This window comes from Elgaria multicarinata, chromosome 6 (genome assembly GCF_023053635.1).
Source record: "Elgaria multicarinata webbii isolate HBS135686 ecotype San Diego chromosome 6, rElgMul1.1.pri, whole genome shotgun sequence".
NCBI lineage: Eukaryota > Metazoa > Chordata > Lepidosauria > Squamata > Anguidae > Elgaria > Elgaria multicarinata.
The window spans coordinates 82,069,124-82,094,300 of record NC_086176.1 but is presented as its reverse complement, the minus strand read 5'-3'; the positions used below and the strand labels follow the sequence as shown (position 1 = coordinate 82,094,300).

Sequence of the window (25,177 nt, the reverse complement as noted above, 5' to 3'; positions counted from 1 at the left end):
TTTTTAAAATGAGTTTGCAACATACTGAGGAAAATAAATCATGGGTCTCCATGTTAAGTTAGGCAAAGCTCAAGATGTTCACCATTTTATATTACAATAGGAAAACCTGATATAAAGAACGGTGAAATTCCTTGACTCAGGGAAACTACAGGAGGCCTCATATATTCAGTGCCAAAATTCATATTTCAGAGTAAACATGGCACAAGTGTTGTAATGGTGAAGTAGAAATGAACAAAAGCTCACTCTCATTACCTATTGTCCAGGATTATGAAAATATATAAGCAAGTAGACTGATTTTCTTCCTTCTTGTTATGATTTCCGACTGTCGTAATCACTGACCATCCTTTTGATATGAGAGAGTTTACTCTTTAGTATCTTGCAGTGTGCTTTTCGGGTCTTATAGTCTGCTGACTAAAAACAAAATGCAACATAGTATTAATATGCAAGGAAAAGAAAATATTTTAATGTTAAGAGTAGTACCCTATTTCTTCGATTCTAAGACACACTTTTTTCCCCATATAAACATCTCTAAACATGGTGTGCGTCTTAGAATTGCGAGTGTGTCTTAGGTTTTTTTTCTCTGTTGGGGGTACTGAAATTAGTGTGCGTCTTACAATCGATAGCGTCTTACAATCGAAGAAATACGGTAGATGTGCTTCTATTTTCAAGAGACAAACTTAAGAAAAGTTTGAAAAGTTAGCAAAAGTTGGCTTGCTATGGCACAAGCCATCAAGACTGATCTCCTCCAGCAGACCTATCCAGTAGAATTTTAGGATACTTTTAATATGCTTTTAGTATGTTTTTAACAGTGTATGCTATGTTTTTAATCAGTATTTTGTGTATTTTATGCTTGTTGTTGTTCCTTGCCTCAATCCAATTGGAGAGGAGGGTAAGAAATATTATTATTATTATTACTACTACTACTACAATATCAATAAAGGCTCCATTCTTTACATCTGTATTCCAACTGTTTAAGAATTTAATGGGAGCCTTAAGCAGTTATAAGCCACACTGATAGCTGGAAAGGTATTATTTGGGCAACATCCTGAGCTATTTTATTACTATTTGGTATTTGTATGTGAGTATGTGGTTTTATAGATCTATATTTTATCTTATTTTACTTTTTATTATTGGTATATTATTGGTTTTGTATAATTGTATATATTCACCTTTAGGAATACTACAGTTCCTTGCCAAACCAAAAAACAATCCTTCTTGGTGGAGCCCTTGCCCCCCTTTACAGTTATCTATTTTATAAAATGTATAGTTCTGTAAGGCTACATATATTAGAAGATGGATTGGCAAGAGTCTTAAATTGTTGAGTTATTTTTTCACTTTTTTTAAACTCCTATCTTTGGATATATTTTATTTTGATTTTTAAGTAGGAATTTTTAATGAATAATATTTTTAAATATAACACTGTGTTTGTATTTACAGGTTTTAACACTGCAGTAGTCCCTACTGTTATTTGTGTTGTATGTATTGTTGATATATGTTTGTATAATTGTGAATGCTCATTTTACCACTGAAGAAAACCATAGGTAAAAACGCATTTGGTATTAGTAAAGTGTTTGTAGGTAAATATAGTTTTTAAATATTACAATATTGTGTTTTTATTGGTCCGATATATATCATGTAATTGTTTCCATTGTTTTTATACATATATTAACTAGACTGAAAAATAATAATAAAAATCAATTACTATTGCCATTACCATTATCAGTATTGTATATATTGTCACCAGTGTACCCAACCCAGTTGCTCAGCTTCATTGTTTATTTATTTATTTATTTATTTATTTATTATTGCTTTTATATCCCGCCTTTTTTCCTCCAAGGAACCCAAGGGGGCATACAGAATCCTCCTCCTCTCCGTTTTATCCTCACAACAACCATCCTGTGAGGTGGGTTGGGCTGAGAGTCTGTGACTGGCCCAAAGTCACCCAGTGGGTTTCCATGGCCGAGTGGGGACTAGAACCCAGATCTTCCGACTCCCAGTCCAACACTTTAGCCACTACACCACACTGGCTCACATTCTTGCATTTTTATGGGGTTGGGAGATGTTTTCTGTTCTGTTTAAACTGAGAAGAACCAAGCCATGCTTCTTTCAGGGTTGGGCTAAACTGCACACCACTAAACAAGAGGAGAAATCTTTGTTTAAATAACAATTAATTTACTTACTGATTTTATTTCCTTCAATCTGTTGTATTCGTCAGCAGCCGCCTATAAGAAAAAATGGCTCAAATTAGACAACATGCATTAGCCAAAACCTAAATAGAATAAAAACAAGCTAAATATTCTATTCATCTTTTAATGGATTAGTGCAGTTATAAATCTGAAGGAAACCCTATCTGTCCTGATTCCTCACAAATATTGAGTAGAGACCACAGTATTTGGGGGTGGGGTAGAGTCAGGGCAGAGCACAGACTTCACATGCAGAAGGTCTCAGGTTCAGTGCCCAGCAACTCCCAAGTCTCCTAGAAAAAAAATCCTGTTTGAAAACCTGGAAAGCTGTCGATATAGGCAATAGCTGGACCAATGCTCTGGCTCATGATAAGGCAGGCTCCTGTTTTCCAATGACCCCCCTTGAGCCACTGCCATTCAGAGCAGACAACACTAAGCTACATGGATCTATCGCCTCACTCAGCATAAATAACCTTCATATGTTGAAGCTGCTCATTTACAGCTATGCAGGGCTAAACAACAAACAGGAATTAGCAAGAATACAGCTGAGAAGAAAACAGGAACAACAGCACTAAGGAAACAGAGCCGGAGTGACCAACTGTGGGCCCTCTTGCAGCAAATGGTTGGTGAACATGTTTAAACCATGGTTATATAGCCACCATGGTTAGGAATGGTTCACACAACACATAAATCATGGTTCACATGACCAGCTAAACTCAAAAATGATTAACCACCGTGGTTTAGCATGGCGTCTAAACAAGGTCTGTGAGAAGCTAGATTTCTTGACTGCTGAAAGGGGCCAGAGCATCTATCACTATCATTGATCCCAAAGAAGCTAGAAGAGGGACTGAAGAACAAGGAGTAGGACAAGAGCGAGAAGAGTTTTCTACTACTCTAACAGTGTTTATATTTAAGCAGATAAAATTCAAATGGATCGTCCGTGACTCAGTCAGAGATTAGTCTGAAACAAGAACACACTTCTGGGTAGGCACATGGAATTTCTTCAAAGGAATTTCTTCAGGTCAGTAACGTTATCAAATATTTCCCCACATTGCTAACTTCGAAAACAACTGGATTCTTGTTGGCTGAATTAGGTTAGAAAGTTCCTTTTAGGATGTTACTTCCTCTAAAGCTACAAATATCCAAGTCCAAAGCAGTATATGAAGGACTGATTGCTAGGTACTGAGAAGAATAGCTTACAATCACCTTGCTTAAGGGAAACCCATGATTGGGCAGATTGGCATAAATTAAGATCTCTTAAGATGCTTTTTCCTGGTTGTTGGTTTTTAAATGCAACAAATAAAGCATTACAACCTTCCTCCTCAATAACCTTATTTTAAAAGTTTTTTGGATTGGGAAACAGAGCGATCATAATATTCTTCCCTCCTGCTGCAATTACCTTTGTGCTTGTACAGAGCCAAAGCTCAATATTTCAATGCTCAATGTTCCAAAATACCAAATGACCAGAGCCCCACAAAAATATTCAATTGCCTTTATGAAACCACACTTTTGGCCCGTCTTGCCCACTATTTTAGTGGCTCTCCAAAGCAGAGGGCTTCCCTTGCCCTGCCACCTGGGAATGCTAGGGATGGAACCTGGGATCTTTCATATGAAAATCATGTTCTTTACAGCTGGTTGTATGTGATGATTGCTTGAAAAGTTAGTTGGAATTCTACCAGTAGGTGTGAAAGGAAACTCCAAAGCAATCCTGCCAATGACAAATGAATCTGAAGGTGGTGTTTCACAGGTCTCATATTTTCAGAGCTGAAAAACATTTGCCACAATTTCTAGTCTACAGAACTTAAATGACCTATTTCCTGGAAGAGCCTTTGCAATACCCATAACTACATAGCTTTTAAGAGCAAGCTTTAACATGACCACAACATCCAGACAATTGTTAGTAAGAGGCCCTTTTCCTTGATTGTATTAAAGCAGGCTTAGGCAACTTGTGGTTCTCCAGATGATAACTGGACCGAAACTCCCATTTCCCTTCACTATCAGCCAATAGTGAAAGATGGCAGTTGCAATCCAACATTTGGAGATCCACAAGTTATCCACCCTATATTAAAGTGACCCTTGCATATTGTCTGTTCCGAATATTTAAATCAATTGAATTACCTTATATTCTTCACTGTCCTCAATATAGTCATCCAAGTCTTTATCAAGACGAGAGAGTTCTTTGCTGATCTCATCAAGCTCTGCTTGCAGCCGCTTATATTCTTGTAGCCCTGCATCAAAGTCTCGCTTGTATGTTTGCCTTTGCTGGTCTGATGTTACAGCTGGATATTCTCTGGGTAAAGGATGATTAAAACGTAATTTTTGGATAAATGGACTGGCTCACTCATAACTGCAGGAAATTTAAACTTTAAAACAACTCATTTAGCATTTATTTACAGAGAAAAGATATCTAACTCAGTTGGGAGCTAAATCCATCTTTCAGTTTTGATCTCTAATCCAAGCATTAAAATGTAGACTTTAAATAGCAATGCTTTAGATGCACTAACTATTAAACTGTACACACTGCTGGATATATTCACTAAATGCTAAAATTTATAGGAGATTCTTAATTCCAAGCAGGTACTTGGTGCTGACAATTTCTGCAAAATTTAGCAACACTTTACTTTCAGAACACACCCTTAACACACATTATTTTTAAAATGACTGTTGATAGTCTACATAATTTCATTTGATCATACGGGCTGCACAAGTCATTCAGTAACACAGATTCTAGTTTTTTGCAGTTATATGTTTTGAAATCCCAGTGTGGGTATTGTTTTAGTTCTGTGAATGGAAATGAACTGGATAGACAGCATATCAAACTTACGGGTATGCATGCCATAGCAGTTTTGATACCGAGAAATAGTTATCTAAAGCTATGATCACAAACTTCCCTACAATGTCGACTGCTTCAGGTTTTCCTTTAGCAAGATTTCCATTTCTAGCTCAATCTTCTTTCCTTATATACTTGGTAATAAAAAAGCCCCCAAAACCAAAGACAAGTTATGTATTTCAGAGGTTGCATTTTTCACAATTTAACTGAGTAAAGCATAGAAATTGCCACTGTTTACTTAGTAAGCAATGGAAGTTTCATTTGACTTCATTCAAAGCTTAGCTGACTGAATCAAGTTGCCATAGCTACGCATAACATGCTTAATTGAACTTCAGCTTATGTAAAGGGTGGCTGAAGTGCATTTTATCCAAACCTCTTTCTTAGGTTTGATAAATGACAGATAAGGAATTGTGAGATTTATTACTTACCTACATTACAGAAGACAACACCATAGCTTTATATTAGATGTGTGATTAATGTGCAGCATCTTTACCTTAGTCATCAGCCAATTTTACTTAAACACTGATCCATGGATTTTTAACCAACTGGATCACATCACTGAAGTTCAGGAAACACAGTTGTGCAATCTTTGCTACACTCTTATGACTAGGATTTGAAACATTCCTAGACCTTCTGCATATGCATACAAGCAATTTCTCAAGATGAGCCAGTTGTTTTTGCAAATAGTTTCTAGAGACTGCACCCCAATATATGACATTTTCTTACACCTCCCTACATTCCCCTACCATTACACATGAAATGTACATGTGCTGACAATTTAAAAGACAAGTAGTTATGCTTACTTTATTTATTTAAAACATTTGTATCCCACCCTATATCACTAGGATCTCAGGGCGGCATTTATTACACTCACATGCACATAACCACATCTCTCATTAGCAGGAAAGGTATTGCACCCAATTTTCTTGTCAAAATGCTAGCTATTCACTAACAACTGTGAGGCTTCTACTCCTGAAGCTGATTTTCAACCGTAACATATTTATGTCAGTGACAACCTGAAGAAAATGCTGGTATAGGGTTGGACTCCAGTGCCCTTTAGTACTCTTTCCTCTCTCCATAACACACATACCTCCTGGCAGTCTACATTAACTGGAGCTATAAGAAGGGTTCTCTGCTCTAATGTTGTAAACCAGGCTGCCTACTGGTGTTTGTGGAATTGTCCATACCTGTCCCAGTCCTCTTCCAGTTCATCACAAGACTCTCCTCCAGTGGTATAATCTCCATCATAGTTGTCCTTATTGGTTCTCTTTGGTCTTCCTGCTCTTCTTTTTTGTGCCGGCTCCTTAGTTGAGCCATTGTAACTGCTGGTGTTGGCATATTGAGATTGCTTTAGATCCTTTGTTAAGGGAACAGCAGCTTCAGGTATCCTGTTACAAAATGAGAACAATTAGTTTCCAATTTTATACCAAAGCATCAACAATCTGACACACCAAGTGTGGCATATGGACTGGTTCAGAAGTTCTCTCAAAATATATTATCGGTACATAGGCAATCCCAGACTACCAGTTTACTGAATATATTCAGATCCCTCACATAACCAGATTCCATCTTAGAAATTCTTCACCCTAGATATAGGTCATAAAGAGTTTGTTTGTTTGTTTGTTTTATTTCCAGGAATCACTTTCTCAGACAAGATTTGTCTTTTGTTTCTTTACTATAAAAATATCAGTGCTAAATACAAAGCTTATACGTTAATAGATACTAACACACGATACATTCAACATCACCTTAAACCAAGGCTTCTAAGCAGTGTAAAAAACAGATTGAAGCTTCAGAATCCTTTGACATGTTACAGGAGTGCCTGTGACACAAGATTTCTTTGACTCCTTTCTGTCTTGTGAATATGTGTTCTCAAAACATATCTCTGGTATTATGAGCTTAGAAGATTCTTGTTATCTTATCCTATCACATTCCTGATTTCATTCTTAATTCTTTTTATGATTTTTATGTGAGTGATGGACACTGACTTCTTGGTGTCTAACTCTTGTCTGGATTCCTTTCTTATCAATTAAAGATTACCAATGAGTCAATCATCAATTACTAATTGATAAGCATTTCAATATCCTATCTTGGAAGCCTCAGAGATAAGACAATTTTAATTAGTCTTGTACCAAGGGGCCAAGCTGACTTGCTTTGGAATTTTATATTTTAATTCACAATTCTCTAATTTTACAGCAGGGGCAAGGTGGTATAAATATGGAGGATCTGCCTAATTTGCCACATAAGTTTTAGAAACAACTTGAATAAGCTAACTAAATGCTACTGCAAAAAGTGAGAGTAGCTGTATTTTTTCTCCCCCAAAATCTGTATAATCGTAATGGCTTTATTAGGCCAAATCAAAGGTCACAAAATACTGTGCAAGCTTTCAGGTTCTCCAGAACTCTTCATCAGGCAAGACATTGAACAAAGTAGAGGGGAGAGGGGGGGGAAGTGGCTGATGTTCAAGCCAATCTTAAAATGGAAATTGTAGCCTTTGGCCAGAGCTTCCACATCCGTAATCAAATCTAAGTACAGGTAAGTAAAATAATTACATATTCCTCCCATCCCCATTTCCTAGTCCTTTCTCTGCTTTATCCCTTGAATTATCAAGATTGTAAACCCGGTGGCTGAACTCTCAGGATGTCTCAAAAAAAAATGGCCGGGTTCATCCTGAATGTATCTCAAAGAAAGCTATAGCTCCTTGAAAGTTTTGTAACGCATGCAATTCACTCATTTGGAATAATGATTACAGGTTTAGTTGACCCTTGCACCATCCTTCCATTGCTTCGCAAACATGCACAAACAAAGCATTAACTTGCAAGCTTAGTCCTCATGCACTGAGGAAGAACAAATCCAGGGATCCACAAATGTTGACTGACTTTGGTCTCCAGCATCCTTTTAGTGCTATCCTATGCTTATTTGAAAGTCAGTCCCATCGCGTTCAATGAGGTTTATTCACAGGTAAGTGTGCTCAGGTTTGCAGGCACCCTTGCTCTGTGCTTCTGCAGGCAGTCAAGGATAATTCTTTGCTCCCTTACATAAGAACATAAGAACCATGCTGGATCAAACCAAGAGTCCATCTAGTCCAGCATTCTGTGTGCACAGTGGACAACCAGCTGTCGACCAGGGACCCACAAGCAGGACACAAATGCAACAGCACCATACTACTCATGTTCCCCAACAACTGGTATACATAGGCTTACTGCCTCTGATACTGGAGGCAGCACATAGCCATCAGGACTAGTAGCCATTGGTAGGCCATGTTCAGAAGACACCTTAAACCATGTTGTTGTTGTTATTATTACATTTACATACCATCCCATAGCCAAAGCAAAAAGCCTTATTCACCATGGTTAAAGACGTGGTTTAAGGTGTCTTCTGAATGGGGCCACAGCCTTCTCCTCCAGGAATGTAACTACCCCCCTTTTAAAGCCATCCAAATTTTTTGAACTGGTGGAATGGAGGTGGGGCTCATTTTGTATTGGCCAGCTGAGGTGGCCCAAGTACCTTGGCTACCCACCATCCAAACAGCCAGCCTCAACCCTCGTCTCTTACCTAGAGCTGGTGAGTGAGGCATGGATCTTCCTCCATCATTACACTAAACCCTCTGAAGACAAATACAGGGATGGTTCCTGCATCCCCATCCCCCACAGCCCCAAGCTAGAGGAAGGCTGGAATGATGAAACAATTGCTATACTGTAGGTAATGAGCAGAGACTTGGAGCCTTGTTCAATTTTTTTTTTAAAAAAATAAGACCCACTCCTAGGTGACAGAGGGCAGTTTTATAAGGTGAAAGCAAGCATGTCTTGAACCAGAATGTACACCTTCTTAATGCTGCTAATGTGGTATGCCATTTTTCAGCTGAATGTATATTCTAATCAACATTGTAAACCGCCCAGAGAGCTTTGGCTATTGGGCGGTATAGAAATGCAATAAATAAATAAATTTAATTCAGTATTGCAATTCATCGCCTTAATAAAGCTTCACTTGTAAAACATGCCCTGATTCTTCTTCTTGAGAATTGAAATTCTACAATCAAGAGGTGATGCATACTGCCCCACCTCTCAAATATGTGGCTGTCAACTGACAACCATTCATTAGAGCACTATTTTACATAATATATGTAACGAGTGCATCTGTTATTTTTATTTATAAACATGAATAACAAGTTTTGCTATAAGTATCTCTTCTGGACTAAAAACAAGTCAAGAAGATGCAGAAACAAGCCACAGAAGATCCACATATTTCCAGATTAACAGCTCTGCTGAACTCCCCTTTGAACCCATACAATGAATATATGGAACGAGGGGCTAATGATCAAATACCATATTTAAGGAGTGCCTGTTGAACAAGTGTGACACTGGAAAACCAATAATGGAAAATAAAAGGCAAGCTGGCTTTCTAAACAATGGACTCAGAGAATATTGCAAGGAAAGGTATCTCAAATGCATACCTAAGGCATTAATTACCATGCTTAACATTTCCCCAAACATACATTAATTCTAGCTCTCATTTAAAAGCTCTTTAAAAAAAAACCATTTCTAAGGTTTTTTAGTCACCCTATAGTTAATAGCTCTCGGGGCAACATACAATAAAAACAGAAATAAAATCCAAAATCCACATAACAGAAACACAATAAATCAATTAAAAGCAGCAACTGATTAAAGCAGCAGAGGCCAGAACCGATTTCATAAAAAGAACTAAAAATATTAATGATAAAGCTATTTAAAAGCACAACATCACAGCAGAAATATAGAGAGGATCAGAAGATCTGAGAAAATTAAGAGTAGCCTGATGAGGAGAAGATTACAAAGTAGGCACGACTCAGAACACATTGAGTATATTACATAACTGGGGGGAGTACTACAGAGAACGACAGAAGCCACACAAGCCCAAATGCTGTGCTTTGAGGGGTTCCTCCTTTAATTTCAGCAGCACAGGCGATCTTCATAGCCAACTCACCCAGAATGCCTCACTTTAAGGAAGGAACCCTTGCAGCTCAGCATGGAGGGGGAAGCAGGCAGCAGGGAGAGTAAAGAGGTGGAAGAGGATGGTGGCTGCAGAAGAGGAGCATGGATCAGAGCAAGGGGATGGTGATGTTGGGGAGGGGGAGAAGAGAGGGGTATGGACAGGGTATGGGAGAGAAAACAAAGCGTGGGGGAGTGGCATATCCACTCGGGTGCCAAAACAGCATCTTGCCTAAGACGCCAACATATTTAAAAATGGCCCCACACAGGTTTGCACGGTAAGTGTGCGGTTATTTCCTAGGTTATCAAAATGCTGATTGGTTATTCTTATCCAAATACTGGCTATCCTTATACAAATACTGATGATTAAATTCTGGAACACACACACTACATGAAAAGGAAACAGTGTAACATGGAAACCACACTTTTCAAACAGACGTGCTTTTTGCTCATGTACGTGTGCAAATTGTGTTTTTATACATTTTTATTACTTTTATCATTATGTCTGCATACGTCAGAAACTGTACTGCAGTATATAGCCATCATGACTAGCCAAGATTCTTTTTTGAGGGGGGTAAAATACTGTAAAAAACAACACAACCCACCAGGCCTATGCACACCTCAAATTGCAATAGATAAATAGTACTGTAACTAATGAATCCTGCACTAACGTATTGTATGAGTAACTATCTATGAAGTCATTAGGGTCAACAGTGCTTTTAAAAATACACTTTTCTACCAATTCTCTGGGCTGATCAGATGCAGGTGTAATAATGCTGATTGCTTCCCTTTCTGGAGTATGACTCTACACATCATCCCACCCTCCACCAACCTTCAATTAACAGCTGCCATCTAACAGATAGCTACAGTTAGGCCTAACCAGGAGAGGATCTACACAGCGGCGAGAAGGCAGCGTGAAGGCGCTTGCGTGCACCTGCAGGGCGCCCCGAAACTCCTTGTGTAGATCCTGCCTGCAGAAGAGACGGAGGAGGAAGCAGCGGCAGCGGCCCCGCATCGCCCCTCGCGGGGACGGGGCAAAACGTTTCCGGGCTCGGTGCGTCCTTGCCGCCGCCCACCTCCCCGCCGGCCTCCTGCTGCCGGCGAAAGAGCCACCCGGGGCGGAGAGCTCAGCGGAAGAAGACCTGGGTGGCTCTTTCGCTGGCAGCAGGAGGCCGGCGGGGAGGTGGGCGGCGGCGGCGGCAAGGACGCACCGAGCCCGGAAACATTTCGCCCTATCCCCGCGAGGGGCGATGCGGGGCCGCTGCCGCTGCCTCCTCCTCCATCTCTTCTGCAGGCAGGATCTACACAAGGAGTTTCGGGGCGCCCTGCAGGCGCACGCAAGTGCCTTCACGCCGCTGTGTAGATCTGCCCCAGGTTAATTCAAGATCCAAGACTACGCTTTGATTAAGATCCTGGGTAGGCAGGAAACTTGCTTGAACTAATTACTGCTAATAGCTACATCAGTAACAATCTTAGTGATGATAAAGCTTGATGAGGTGAGGAAGAGTCATGCTTCATAAAGGTGGAATCAGGGAGGAAGCAGATGATGATGCCACAACATGCTCCCAATTGTTTAACCGTGGTGCTGTGTTGGCCTTCTGTTGCATTGTATCCTCTCAATCAGAAAAATAGGGACAGTGTACTTACGGAGTAGCTCTGTAGCTGTTGTCATTGTATATCTGACGTCCAGGAACATCAGAAACAGAGTAACCCGCAGAACTGGCAACTCGATCTGGATAGTCGGCTACTGGTGTAGGTGCTGCTGGTTCTACATTCTTGACCTGGAAGAATATACACATGTCAAATTAAAGATAAATGCATAGCACTGAACAAGATACCACCATTTCAGCACCCAACAATATATTCAACTTCTAATTGGTTCATTTTCAGATTCTTAAATGTCACAATAGGGTGTCAGAAAAAGATTATCACTGTTGGTATTTAAAGGAAGTCTTATAGACAAGCAGGTCACATTCCCTTATACAAAACAGCATGTGAAGTAGCAGACAACAACGTTAAACTCAATTAAAACTGGTCTAAACTATTATCACACTAAAATAAAAAAACAAAACCCAGCTGTCCAGCAATTACTCAGCCACCACAGCATAACTGGCTAATTAAGCGCTTAAAGAAGCTTAAAATGCAGACCAAATTAGCCAATCGAAAAGCTCTCAAGAATAGCTACATTTTCACCTGTCAGCAGAAAGTCATCACTAAGGGAGTCAGGAGGCCCACCCTGGGGAAAAAATTCCACAGAGAAAGCTCAATACAATACACACTCACTGCTCACTCCAGACATCCTGACCAGAGCAGAATCCAGCAGCTGTGTGCTCTCACTTGAACAACAGCCTGCAGACCTAGCTCCAGAGTTTGGAATAGGGGGTGGGGGGCAAGACAGACTGTTTTTGTCTTCTCTTTACTTACTCTGGCTTGCCTATGACAATGATGGTGGCACTAAATGGAGCGAGGAGCAGGCCGGTTCTGCTACTACAGTTATGCCAGGAAGTTCAAGTGCACAGCCCAGAGCTCCAGAAAGCATCATCACTGTGCTTCCTGCTGTCCTTGACATCGAACCTGGCTTTTGTCCCAGCATGCTGTGTGCTGGACCTAGCCACCTGCTACATCAGGCTACCTCTGAATTAGAAGAATGCCTGTGAGACAGCTGCTAATTGAGGCAGGCAGGACATCATATTCCATACCTTTCCAGGATCATTTTCAGGCAGGTGTGGAAGCAACTCATGCATACATACGTTCAAGAATGTTCAGCCCAGGGTGTCAGAATTTGTGAAAACAAGCGTTGGAAATTCTAGCTCTAAGGCATGACATCACAGAATAGCATGCAACATTGCAGCCATTCTGGTACAACCTCTCCTTAAGAACTCAATGTCCTTTGGGGGCAAGGCAACAATAATGTTAAATACAAATGTTTAGAGCTGCAGCAGGCCACATAGGCTTTCCTTTTCTACCTAGAATAATTTATCTTCCCTCTTCATCTACTTTTCCTTTTGTGTCATGACTTTTTAAGATTATAAACCTGTGGGCAGGGACTGTCTTTTTTGCTGATTGTAAGACACTCCAGGAGCCTTTTTAAGCTGAGGAACGGGTTAAAAATAATTTAATTTAAAAAGTATAATTCTCTCTGCATAAAAGCATACATCCACATAGATATATAACTTATAAGGACATTTCAACTGACCCATCTGTAATGGCTTCAAATGAACATGAGTCTTTCCATAGTTGTAGTTTTGACTGTGCCATTACATAATGGGGCAAAACCTTCCCTGCCAGCAGCAGTTTTCGTGTTAAAACGACACAATAACACACCAAGATGAATACCCATTTACAAAGCACCATGGTTAGAATAACAGCATGGCAGGTTTTGTAAACTGCCATGTGTCAATGTTTGGGCAATGAGTACATGATCCAAGAATTAAACACATCTGAGTTACAGATAGATTTTATATTTCCAAGATGGGGTAACCAACATTCTTCCCTTCCTTGCTCCTAGGAGCAGCCTATAACTATCACATGACCTGCAGAGCTGAATCTGAATGTCTGCAGATCCTTCTGCTGTGATTTCATCTTGGCATTTTAAAATTGCAGACACTGTAACTTCACCATCAAGCCATTATTTTCCTCTTTTTTTCTCCCCATCCCCCAACCAACCCCACCGCCAAACTTTTTGTAACACTTTGCCTGATGAAGACATCTGGGGATCTCAGAAGCGTGCACAATTTTTGTGATCCTTTGGTTGGCCTAATAAATGTATTATACTAATATGGATTTTAGAACTATCCAGTAATTTGGTGTACCTATCTATACAAATGAATGCTTTGTTCTCAGATTACAGCTAATTTTTAGTGTTATGTTCTTAAGATTCAACTTTATACCTATAAGTCTTCACATTAGGATTTCCTTTAGCCAGGGAGGAAATGGCCCAAAGAGCTACCTAACTGGTTTTTCAAGCTTTGTGGGTATTTGCAGCAGTCCCCCTCCCCCAGGGAAAGGGGACATGTTCTCTCTTTCTTTTTTAATATTTGACATTCTTTCATAGTTTATTCTATGTGACACTATTATGTCAAAAGGGTTAAAGACAAAGTTCTGCATGGGCTTAAAACTTCATAAGGAGTTGCCAATAGTTTACAGCTTTTCATAGCCACAGCATGCCTTGTTAGTTAAGTTCCCCAAAGCACAACAGAAACAGCTACGCAGGTGTGGGGAAAGATTCACATTGATTCTTTAATAATTTCGCTTTTCATTTTTTGGTGAAAAGTAAACAGCGCTACAGTTCATGCTATTTTTAATTCATAATGGCGTTTTATAATCCTGCCAGTCTGCTCTAGACACAGTGCTCAGGATGACCAATTTTGAATTAAACTGTACTTTGTAAAAACAACAACACAACATCACATATTAGAAAAGCAACTAAGAACCAGGGTATACTTGTATAGTTCTCCAAATACTCACCTGGTGGTGCAACTTTAAACAATGTTTTCAGCTTTGATTATGAGCTACTTGGCTACAACATTTGCTGATGTCTCAGTTATTAGGAAAGCACGGTTTTAGCTTATGTTCCCAACCATTGTATTGCCTTCAACCTTATCCCACACACACCACAAACAAACTGCAGCATTTCTTAACATTCCTTAAAAAAATGGAATGACTCCACTAACCATTGAAGCTAGTGAACTAGAATATCACAAATTGTATACTATTGATCTTTAACTCAGCTGGTTTGTTGACCAAGTGCGTAAAGAATTAGCATTATTATTCAAACCAGAGGTGGCCCCTATAGCAGAGATTTGAAAACCCAAGTTGTAAACCCAAGTTTGTCTCTATGTAATGTGTAAAATGACTCAAAGGGCATGTATGGCAACTGTGATGGAACACTGATGCACTGAATAAGCAACTCTGGAAGTCTTCCTGTCGATCATGATACCAGTTAGAACAAGGGTCAATTCCTATCACCCTAGTTAAGCAATACAGGAATGAACCCTGTGCTTATGTGCTCTCTCTTCCCTTCACATGCTCTGCTTAATTAGTTATGCTTTCTAGGTCAGAGCAAATGATAAGTTGCGGTAAAATATGCAACAGAAAACAATGGTTGGTCACAAACCAGGAAGTGGAATTAATTGGACATGTGAAGGGAAGAGGGACAGGAAAAGGGAGCATGCAGACCTCAGGCTTGGTTATGTTAACACCAAACTATGGTTTGGCACTACAGAACTAACCCAGTAATGGTGGAGTCCCTTCACTAGGTACAATCTACAAGTAAGGATGCTGGGAATGACCCCCATCAGCTTGGTACCTCCATTTTTGTGGGGACTTTCCTGTCCAACTGGATTAGATCTACTGCCAAACCAGGTCTGTGCAGATATATTCTAAATCAAAACAATGATTATAGGCTCACTCATAAATGGCACGTATTACAGAGATATAATGAAGAGCTTGACCCTAGGACTGACTCTTAAGTGAATATATTATATTAAGCAAGGCACTATTGTAGTATGTGGAGAGAGTAAGATTGAATAGTATTCTCCTGCTGTTTTTTCCCTCCACCACATTTTTTATTTTTTACTGCTCAATAGCCAAAGCTCTCTGGGTGGCTCACTATTTCAACTGTGGTGATTAGTAATGCTTTTCAGAGTACTCTAAAATCTATAAGTCAACTGAATTTGGTTTTATAGTTTTACACTGAGCATTGGAAAAGCCCTTTAATATATTGGACAATAACAGAAAATGTGTTTACTCTCTATGGCTGGGGTCCCTGATGTAACTTGGGGGTGGTAGAGTCTTAGGGGGGGGCAGACGGTGTGGGGAGAGCATGGAATGTGTTTTGCCTGGTTTGTTGTGTCTGGGTATTTTGGGAGGGGTGTTTTACCATGGGGTGGAGGGGGTATGAGATGTGGCTGGGTGTTTTGCTTGTGCGTATGTTTCTCTTAGTATCACTTTGCCTTCTGTGAAATTCATATTTTATTGTGCTTTGTTTGGGCAAATATATGATTTGGCATTTGGAGTACAAATTCCACCTCAGATTCAGTTGAAGCAGGAAACTGTGGGCTCGAAAATGTGGTTTTGTGTTTTGGAACTCAAACTCCACCTCTGCCTTGTACTTAAATTTTTGGGCAAGTTAACATTTCCTTTAGCCTCATTACTTGGCCTTCTGGGAAATAGGTGTTTTATAACTCATCACAACCAGCGTGGCAGCCATTTTTTGTATGGGTAATCCCCCTCATAGCAGGCATTTTAGGAGAGTACCCACAACAATATCAAAACTACAAATGGCCCCCAAAAGGTTGGGAACCTCTACTCTATGGTTATGGCTGACCTCGAACAATTTGAGGGAAAGCTAGAAGGCAACATAAATGCAATCCCATTGCCTTCTACTTTATTCTCAAATTATTCTGGTCAGCCAGTAATCAGCTGTAACAAGCTGGTGAACTTGTCACATGCACTATAATTGGCTCTATTAGTACTTGAGGCAATATGTGGATAATTCTGCATAGACTGCAGTATGTTCACTGTATATATCTGAAAGTATGCTAATATTTAAAAAGCACAATTGCACAGAAGTAAAAAAAATCCTCTGACATTAAACAGCAGAGATTTTCTCCAAAGGGTTAAATGCATTTATTCACATAAAGCCAGCTCAAGTATTAGAAGTCAGCTACAATTTTCTCCTTTGGATTGCTGACAAACGCATGATAAACACAAAAGGCCACAGGTATTCTGTGGGATTTGTTCACTGGGATTTGTTATTTGACTGAGTTTTACTCTCTCCTTCCCAACCAGAGTGAAACATGAGTAAACAAGTTCATTAGCTAGTGAAGAACACGCCCCGAAACTGTCTCACTGAAACATTTACCTCATATCATTGAAAGCACTGTACAAAGTAGGCAGTCTCTTTAGCCTAACCCTCTGGATAAAGGTCAAAACAAGCCAGTGTCACAAGCAATAATAAAAATATCAAAGTGTGCAGTGAATACTGTACACAAAGACAGCAATAAGCCAAATTAGCAGCATTAAGTCCAGTTTCCAAATCGTCTAATTAAGCACTGCCATAGAATCATAGAATAGCAGAGTTGGAGGGGGCCTACAAGGCCATCGAGTCCAACCCCCTGCTCAATGCAGGAATCCACCCTAAAGTTTAAGAAGATGGAGTGCTTAAACTTTTGGTATATGTTTGTAGGTGCTTGGCTTTACATATATCTTTACATCTTATTTCAGATGCTGTGCTATTACTTCACAACAAAATAAAAGATTGGAATAGAAAAACTAAGAATTCATTTTCAAAGGGACACTTAGGCCTTAGCTAGACCTAAGGTTTATCCCGGGATTGTCCCTGCCTGCTCCCAGGATATCCTGTGTGTCATTTACATGAACAGGGATGACCCCAGGACAATCCTGGGATAAACCTTAGGTCTAGCTAAGGCCTTAGACTTTGCAAACAGCAGCATAATCCAAGGGCCAATTTGCTTGACTATAGTGAACATGGCCTGGGGCATTTTTCAATGCTCAAAGTGTACCATGTTCAGTGAATAACTCATCTAGCTTTTTCATTGTGAGACCAAACTGCAAGTTCACATGTTGCCACACAGAACTAAGAAAACCCATTCACCACGAGCATCCAGACAAGAAAAAATGTGCCTGCCCTGGCCTGGCCTCATATTATGAATTAACTTTAAACCAAATAACTCAACAAACATTGCTTAGAAAAGAGGTAAGCAACCTGGTGCCCTTTAGATATCTTGGACTACAACTGCTACAGTTTCATAATCCATAGTTGTCCTGCTGGTTGAGGATTAAGGGATTTGTAGTCCAAAACATCTGGAGAGCACCCACTCACAGCTTAGAAAACAGTCACACATCATTACAAATCATAATAATATTCCAGCGCAGTCATTTTAAACAGCTACAAACACTACATTTTGTGGTGCAATGAACAAACCCAGCTTCACATGGACTGGAATAACTTAAGTTTGATTCAGCAACACCTTCAAGCAAAATTATGCAGCTGTCAGAGTTGAACACATTGTAACCATCCCATCTGAGTTGGGTAGAAGGGGTCTGTCCACTGTATTCTCGAGGTGGCTCACCCCACAGCAGTGTGGAGGGTGCAGCCATCTAACTCTGTCCCTTGGACTATCCCCCACCTCCCAAACCTGGCTTCAAACTGTATTCACTGTAAAGCTATGTGCTGGTTAGGGAAGTGACTAGAGATAAAACTGAAGGCTTCCTAACAAAGCAACACATTAAAATTAATTATAATTAATATATTTTAAAACCAAATAACTTGCAGCTATAGCACTGATGCACATCATTTTTGTGAACCGCCCAGAGAGCTTCGGCTATTGGGTGGTATAAAAATGTAATAAATATAAAAAATTTGTTTTGTTATTACAAACAGTTCCATTAACAAATATTAAAAGGTCTAACTTACCCATTCTTCTACATTGGGAGCATCATCATAACTTTTTATCTTTTCCCAGAGGATATTCGGTTTACCATAGTAATTAATTTTACTTCGGGTCTTTACTGCAAAGAATATTATTATGGCAAAAGCTGCGACAATCAGGAAGCCTAATACAATGGCAATAGCCTAGAGAAGGAACAAATCAATATACTGATGTTTTATTGCATTTGAAAATTCACCAGAAAAAAATATCAGTTTAAATAAAAGACCTATCCCTTTCAAATTACATATAAGTAGCAGAGTGAAGCCACTGAGTGTTTCTTCGTGGATTTGGGAGATTAGCAGTCAAACCTTAGTTCAGCCACAGTGATCTTGGGCAATGTAGTCTTTTAGCCCTAGTTCCTTTGCTTCCAGATAAAGTAAAAAATAAAGACCTGCCTCACAGGATTAGTGTAAGATTTAATCTTCACATACCAAGTGCTCTCAAGTGCAAACAGCATCACAATCATTACTCAAATAGATGTGCTCCATTTCCAGAGGTGCAAGCATTAGTAATGTTAAGAGGAATAATGTTAAAAGGTGACATAGAAGTGTCTTCCTTATAATTAGAAGGGCCATGTTTGTTTAATCCTGAGTTTAATTAGCCATGAAACTCAAACAAGTGCTCTTTTAAAAAAGGTGCCCTTGGGGTATTTCATGGACTCAGAAGTAGGCATCCCCATTTGCATATGTCATAATTTGCCATAATTTGTACATGCAAGCTTTATTAAAAATATGCCATGTTCTCAAGTACCAACATCAATGCAAGAAACATTCTTAAAATATTTGAAGGGAAGATCACAATTTGTCTTCAGAACATATTTCTTGCTTGCATGGCCCATCTCTCAGGGCCCACCTCTTTTCTGATTGCCTTTGCATATTATACAAAAGACAGAAGAGCAACAACAAAATGGGGAGATTTATTTTACATTCACTTCTGCAATGCTCCTGTGAAGGTCAAGGGTCATATTTTAAGGTAACTGAAAAACAACTGAGACTGCAATCCTAAGCATTTTACCCAGATGCAAATCTCACTGCATTGAGTGGAATTTACTTGAGAGTAAACATATTTAGGAACAAGCTATTTGAAAAAAAAGTCAAACGTAATCATATTTTTTCATTATGAACCAACAGCTCTCTTGGGCAAGAACACAGTTGCATCCCTGCAATCATGTAGCTATTTAACATCCCTATTGCTTTCTCTGAGGTTTTTATAAATCATCTCTCATTGATCTTTGCAACAATCCTAGGTGGTTAACCATTCATGTTCAAATTTTTACCGATGGAGAATTGATACTTGCTCTAAATCGTTCAATATGTCTGGAGTTATTCTGCATCCACATAATTGTCAAAGACAGATATCACAGGTTATTCAATTAAGGACTAACATAGGCAAGCCCATAAAAAGAACAGCTAAAAGGATTGGTAGGTTTGTTGACACCAGTTAGCATTTCAATTGTTCAATTTGAGGTTTAACCAGGGGAGATAGATTTGAACTGAAGATTTACAGGTGCAATCTGACTCAGGTAAATAGATGAAGTCAAGCAACCATGTTGGAATCTTGGACCTACAAGATAACATTTGTTCACTTTAAGTCCAGGCTTTTGCCTCATCAATTAGATTCATTTATCTCTAGAGCAAGAGTAGAGAACCTATGGCCCTTCAAATGCTGTTGGGCTACAACTCATCATTCCTGACAATTGGTCATGTTGGCTGGGGCTAAAACAAATTGTAGTCCAACAACATCTAGAGGGCTACAGGTTCCCCATCCCTTCTCTAGTTCTTTGGGAACAATTTCACTGGGAATATAACACAGGAAAATGTGATTCAAGGCGTCTTCACATTCCTCATTTCCCATCAGTTTGGATAGTTTTAAAAGAGGATTGGAAAGTTTCTGGAGGAGAAAGCTATTAGTAGCTACTAGTCCTGATGACTATATGCTACCTCCAAAATCAGAAGCATTATGCCTATGTACACCAGTTGCTGGGAAACTTGAGCGGGCTTGTGGGTTTCTCTTGGGCAACTGGTTGGCCACTGTGAAAACAGAATGCTGGACTAGATGTGCTTTTGTCTGATCTAGCGCAGCCCTCCTTATGTTCTTATGCTCAAAGTAAAAAGAGAAGATTACAAAGATGCAAAAGCTACCACACATCCAATGACTAGCATAAGCCACTGAAATAACTTGTTACAGAATCAGGTTTTAACTAATTAGAAGTGCCTTTGATTCAGAGTTCAAATACAACTGGTATTTTGCATTTTTAATTATATATTTATTATTGCATTTACATACCTCCTGAGGGTCCACCACACAATAGTGATACAAGTATTGATTTCCAACGAATGTACTGCCTGCAGCTCCATAAAATTGGCTGCACATCATATAAATCTGATTGTAGAACATCGAGCCGGAAGCTTGTGCAGTTGGGTTGACTGCCAGAATATACACTATGGTAGCAATGAACGTCAAGAAGAGGAAGATAGCACTTCCTATTATCACAAGAAGGTAATACTTCCTCGTCCTGGCCATGCTAGTCCTGGTAACGCCAATTACAAAAATCACCAATCCAGCAATAAAGCAAAAAGCTGCCATTGCAAGTATGAAACCTTTTCCCGATTGTTGATCAATATAACTCCCTCCAAAATTATATGCACCATTATAGCCACCATAACCTCCCAAACCACTGCCGCCACTAAAACCGCCATAGTTGCTTCCAATGCCTGCTCCTCCATAGCCTCCGTAGCCTCCGTAGCCTCCATAGCCTCCAAGATAGCCAGTTCCCAGGGAACCTCCATATAGGTCCCAAGCCAATGTGGAGGCAACACAAGCAAAGACTCCAATACACATCACTATTATGAGAATTGACATGATCTTGATTATTCCCGGAGGGGAGGTCCATCTGTAGAAGTGTTGCACTTCATCTTCTGGATAGTAAGAATATGCAGGTTGAGAAAACATGGGCTGAGAATGAAATTCGCCACCATATGTATTACTGCTTGGTGCATAGTGTGAAGGTTTGCTATAAAGACAAAAAACACAATGCTTGTTAGGAACCATTACCCTATTAGAGAAAATAAGAATCTGAATTGTCAAGTTCATTCTCCTAGATTCCTCCCAAAACGTGATCAGCATATTTTATATACTATACATACATAATCTGTCATCCTCAAAACAGTTAATATTTGGCATTCAAGTATTCTATATGTGGTTCCACAGAACTTCACTGACCTTGGCAGCCAACCTAAAATGTATGGTTGTCAGGACCCTGCACCAGAGGGGCATGGTCTTTATATGATGTCACACGGGGAGGCAAGAGCCTCTAAAAGTCAGTATTAATCTTTCTAGCACCCCTATTTCAAATTGAGTAGGGCTCTATGGAGGACATGTGGGTGTGTTCATCTCCTCTTCCTCTCTCATCCCAAAATCTTTCAGCACTAAGTCGTATTCAGTCAAATCTGCTGCCGCCCAGCTAGAGCAGTGAAGTTGTGTGTGCATGCACATAAGTGGTGAATACTGGAAGGAGCTCCTTGCATGCCAAGTACTTCCTGTAAAGGAGAACAGATAGACTGCAAAGGGTAGTTCAGTTTGGTTTCATTATCATTACCACCTGGAGGGGGGAAGGAAGGTCAGCCATTCAACTCCGAAGACAAAGGAGGTGAGAAACCAAGGCTTTGGCACCAAGGAGGAGGGAGGGCAAAATGACACAGGGGGAAAAGTATATAGTTGAGGACCCGCCCCAAAACTCCTGGTCTTGTCTTTGCCAAAGGATGAGGAGAGAACCATGGCAAAAGGGGCAAGGCCCTACCTGCAAGTAGGTAGTCATAGTTAAGATGTTATTGTTTTATGCGTTACTGGGTTTTTATGCTACGCATGTTTTTCAAGTTACTTTTCATTATTCTTCCCAAGTATTTACCCTACCCTTAGTCTTAATAAAGTCTTCTACTTCACAATCTGTGAGCCCTTTTTGTCTTGGCTTTGGTCCATGCTAAATCCAGTGGTAACAAGTCACGGAAAGACTTGCTCAACCTTTACACTTCCTACAACTGAGAAGTGCTGGAGGAGGAGAAGATGGAAAAGATTTTCCATGTGGCACAGCATGATTCAGATAATTCCCCCCAAACCTTTCCCCTGAGCCTAGAAATGGAAAGTGGGACCCCCATTGCTGCTGCTGCACTCTTCCGTCCACCCATTTCGGTAGCTCCTTTTCACATGTTCACCTCAGCCCCCAGTGGCTTATTTAAGTATATTTTAATATCACCATATATTGTTGGCAGCCATTTTGCAAATTCAGCGACCAATGGGGTTGCAATGGTTTGTCACGTTATCTGAACCTGGGTGACAGGGGTAGTTGGAGGGGGAAACAACTCTCAAATAATCCATGGTATGCTATAGGATTATTTGAGGGTTATTTTCCCCTCCAACAACCCCTACTGACCGGGTTCAGATGACATGGCAACCTCCTGATCGGGATATAATATTCATTTATGTGATGGCTGCCACACACTGCAAGTCACCATGGCTTGGTTTAAATAATCTTGTCTCAGTCACTTTTCCCCTTCCCTACTCTTAGAAACAAATTCCCTCCTAGCTCTTTGACACCTCTCAACTCTAGGAAGTACATGACACTCAAATTCTACAAATCCCTCTCCCAATCACCTTGGACTGGAGGGTGGCAGCAGTTGGCACATCAAGTACTCGCTAATGATTGGAAGGGAGAACCTTGCATGCTCAGTAGTGATTGGTGCTGGAGAGGAAGAGGCGGGGGCAGGAGCACACAGACCAGAGAGAAAAGGACCTGTCATGATTGCTTGTGTATGTGTTATCTGTTGACTGCTGATTTTCCATTAGAGTACAGCATATGAGAAGCAGTCGTACTTTGGCTGTCATAAGATCATAATTAGGATTGAGGGGTAAGGGCAAAATAAATTTTGTCACAGGATGGAGGGAAGAACATCTTACTTGAGAAAGACAGATTTAAATGAATCTGATTTAAATGTGTATGTGCATGTGATACACACTCTCTCATATATCACAACACTCCCACAGTCAACTCTGTAACAAGTAAAAATCAATGTATGTATGGCTGATGAATGGAAAAGAGGTTGGATGTTTTCCAGAAGAGACAGAAATCAAGTCACTATAAGATCACTACTCAATACACAGTTTGCCTTGTGTTTATTTTTATAACATTAAGAGAGCCGCCCACATGTTGGATAATCCGTATGGCCAGGCAGGCCCATAGGAACAAAGGTAATTTCCTAGCCAGCCAGACAATAGTTGCTTCGCTAGATTAATGCATTGCACTGGCTTGAAAAATGCAGCCCTTTGTCTCAAAACTCTCAAGGAGCAATGAACTGCAACCAGGTACGTCATTTATAGGCAATAGGTGCATTAATTGTAGGAACTTTTTTTAAGTAAACTGAACCAGTAAACTCAGTAGCTACATAGGGACTAGGAAAACTAGCATAATCAGCACAGAGCATTTATTCCCAGTAATGTCAACCTTCCATTCTAACTACCTTTGATTAAGAGGTACTTTTTACCAGCTACTTCCACTGTGACATTCCATGCACTCTGAATATATCTCAAACTCTCAGCTCATGAACTTCGAAATTGCACATTATTAAATATTTTTTTTCTCAGTAAAATAGCTCCTTGCAAGAAACAACCAAACATTTTACCAAGAGAAGAGCAGATATTATAATGTAATAACTGGGCTGTTAATATTCACCAGTCCTATGATAATACAGAGAAATTTTGAAGATTAACAATGCTGTCATTGCATTAAGAAATCATAGCTTTATCCTAAGCATGTTATCTGGAAATAAGTCTAAGTGATGTAAAAATCACAATTTATTCCCACTTCAATGTCACAATTCCAGGGTCCTATGTACCGTGGCTAACTGCACACACCAAACATACATTTTCACTCCAGCAGTGTTCTACCAAATTGTAAGCCATATTTTAAATGTAGAGAGGTTATAAGGCAATTTGATAAGGATGGACGGGGTGGGTGGATTCTGTACTTAATATGTTTAACAAGCCACCCAGCTGCATAGCTTACCATTATTATGATCATGGTGTAAATATTTGACCAGGGGCAAGAAGGACTGCTCTCTTATGCCCTTGAATCTCATAAACCAATCTATGACCTTATACAGAGCAAATATGTTGTATTTTCAGATTTAAAGTGTATCTACATTATATTCACAATCGCTAGATATAACTTTTAAAATGGGCATTGCTTTGCTGATAATGTATCCAGCCTAATACAAGTGGAACCTACAGTTTATACAAGTAATGTTGGGAGTTGCCAGAATTCGTATCTTTAAAAGTGTACTCTACTTATCTGCAATAATATGAACTGGCAATGAGAATAAAAAAATAGATATTTACAATTCGTCTGGTCGATAAGGCGGAGGACTTTCAAAAGGTCTGGCCGACATAGCGGAAGCTCTGGACTGTTCAGTTGTAAGATTTTATATCTATAAAGGGTGGAAAATCAGACATGCTAATTAGTTAAGTTTAGTATATTCATTGAATCTAAATATCAAGAGTTCTATGAGATGGTAACATTCTAGATATATGCCATCATTTTCCAGCAACACCCTACTGTATTCTGCATAAGACAAACAGGTCAGTCTCTAGGAAAAATAATAAATAGACACAGACACCAAAATTAAATTCCTGAAGTACAATTAATCAAGAGAGTCAACTCTATTTCCTGTGTGTTGAATAGGGACAAAA

At 39.7% G+C, this 25,177-nt stretch overlaps 1 protein-coding gene across 1 annotated transcript; it reads right to left on the bottom strand.

Moving 5' to 3' along the window:
- Positions 1–24,911, bottom strand: OCLN (occludin). Its single transcript, XM_063129680.1, has 8 exons — positions 24,827–24,911; positions 20,723–21,449; positions 18,421–18,579; positions 11,628–11,761; positions 6,201–6,401; positions 4,302–4,473; positions 2,181–2,222; positions 1–411 (listed from the first exon to the last, which is right to left on the bottom strand). The coding sequence occupies exons 1-8, from the start codon at positions 24,874–24,876 to the stop codon at positions 310–312; spliced, it is 1,587 nt and encodes a 528-aa protein (XP_062985750.1). The 5' UTR covers positions 24,877–24,911; the 3' UTR covers positions 1–309.
- Positions 24,912–25,177: the final 266 nt, after the last annotated feature.

Excerpts from the sequence above, each read along its gene's own strand:
- OCLN (XM_063129680.1), bottom strand. The coding sequence starts at position 24,876 with ATGTCGGCCAGACCTTTTGAAAGTCCTCCGCCTTATCGACCAGACGAA. Across the intron at positions 18,580-20,722 it reads GTGTGGTGGACCCTCAGGAG|GCTATTGCCATTGTATTAGG; the intron begins GTATGTAAATGC and ends TTCCTTCTCTAG. Across the intron at positions 6,402-11,627 it reads AACAGCTACAGAGCTACTCC|GATACCTGAAGCTGCTGTTC; the intron begins GTAAGTACACTG and ends ATTTTGTAACAG.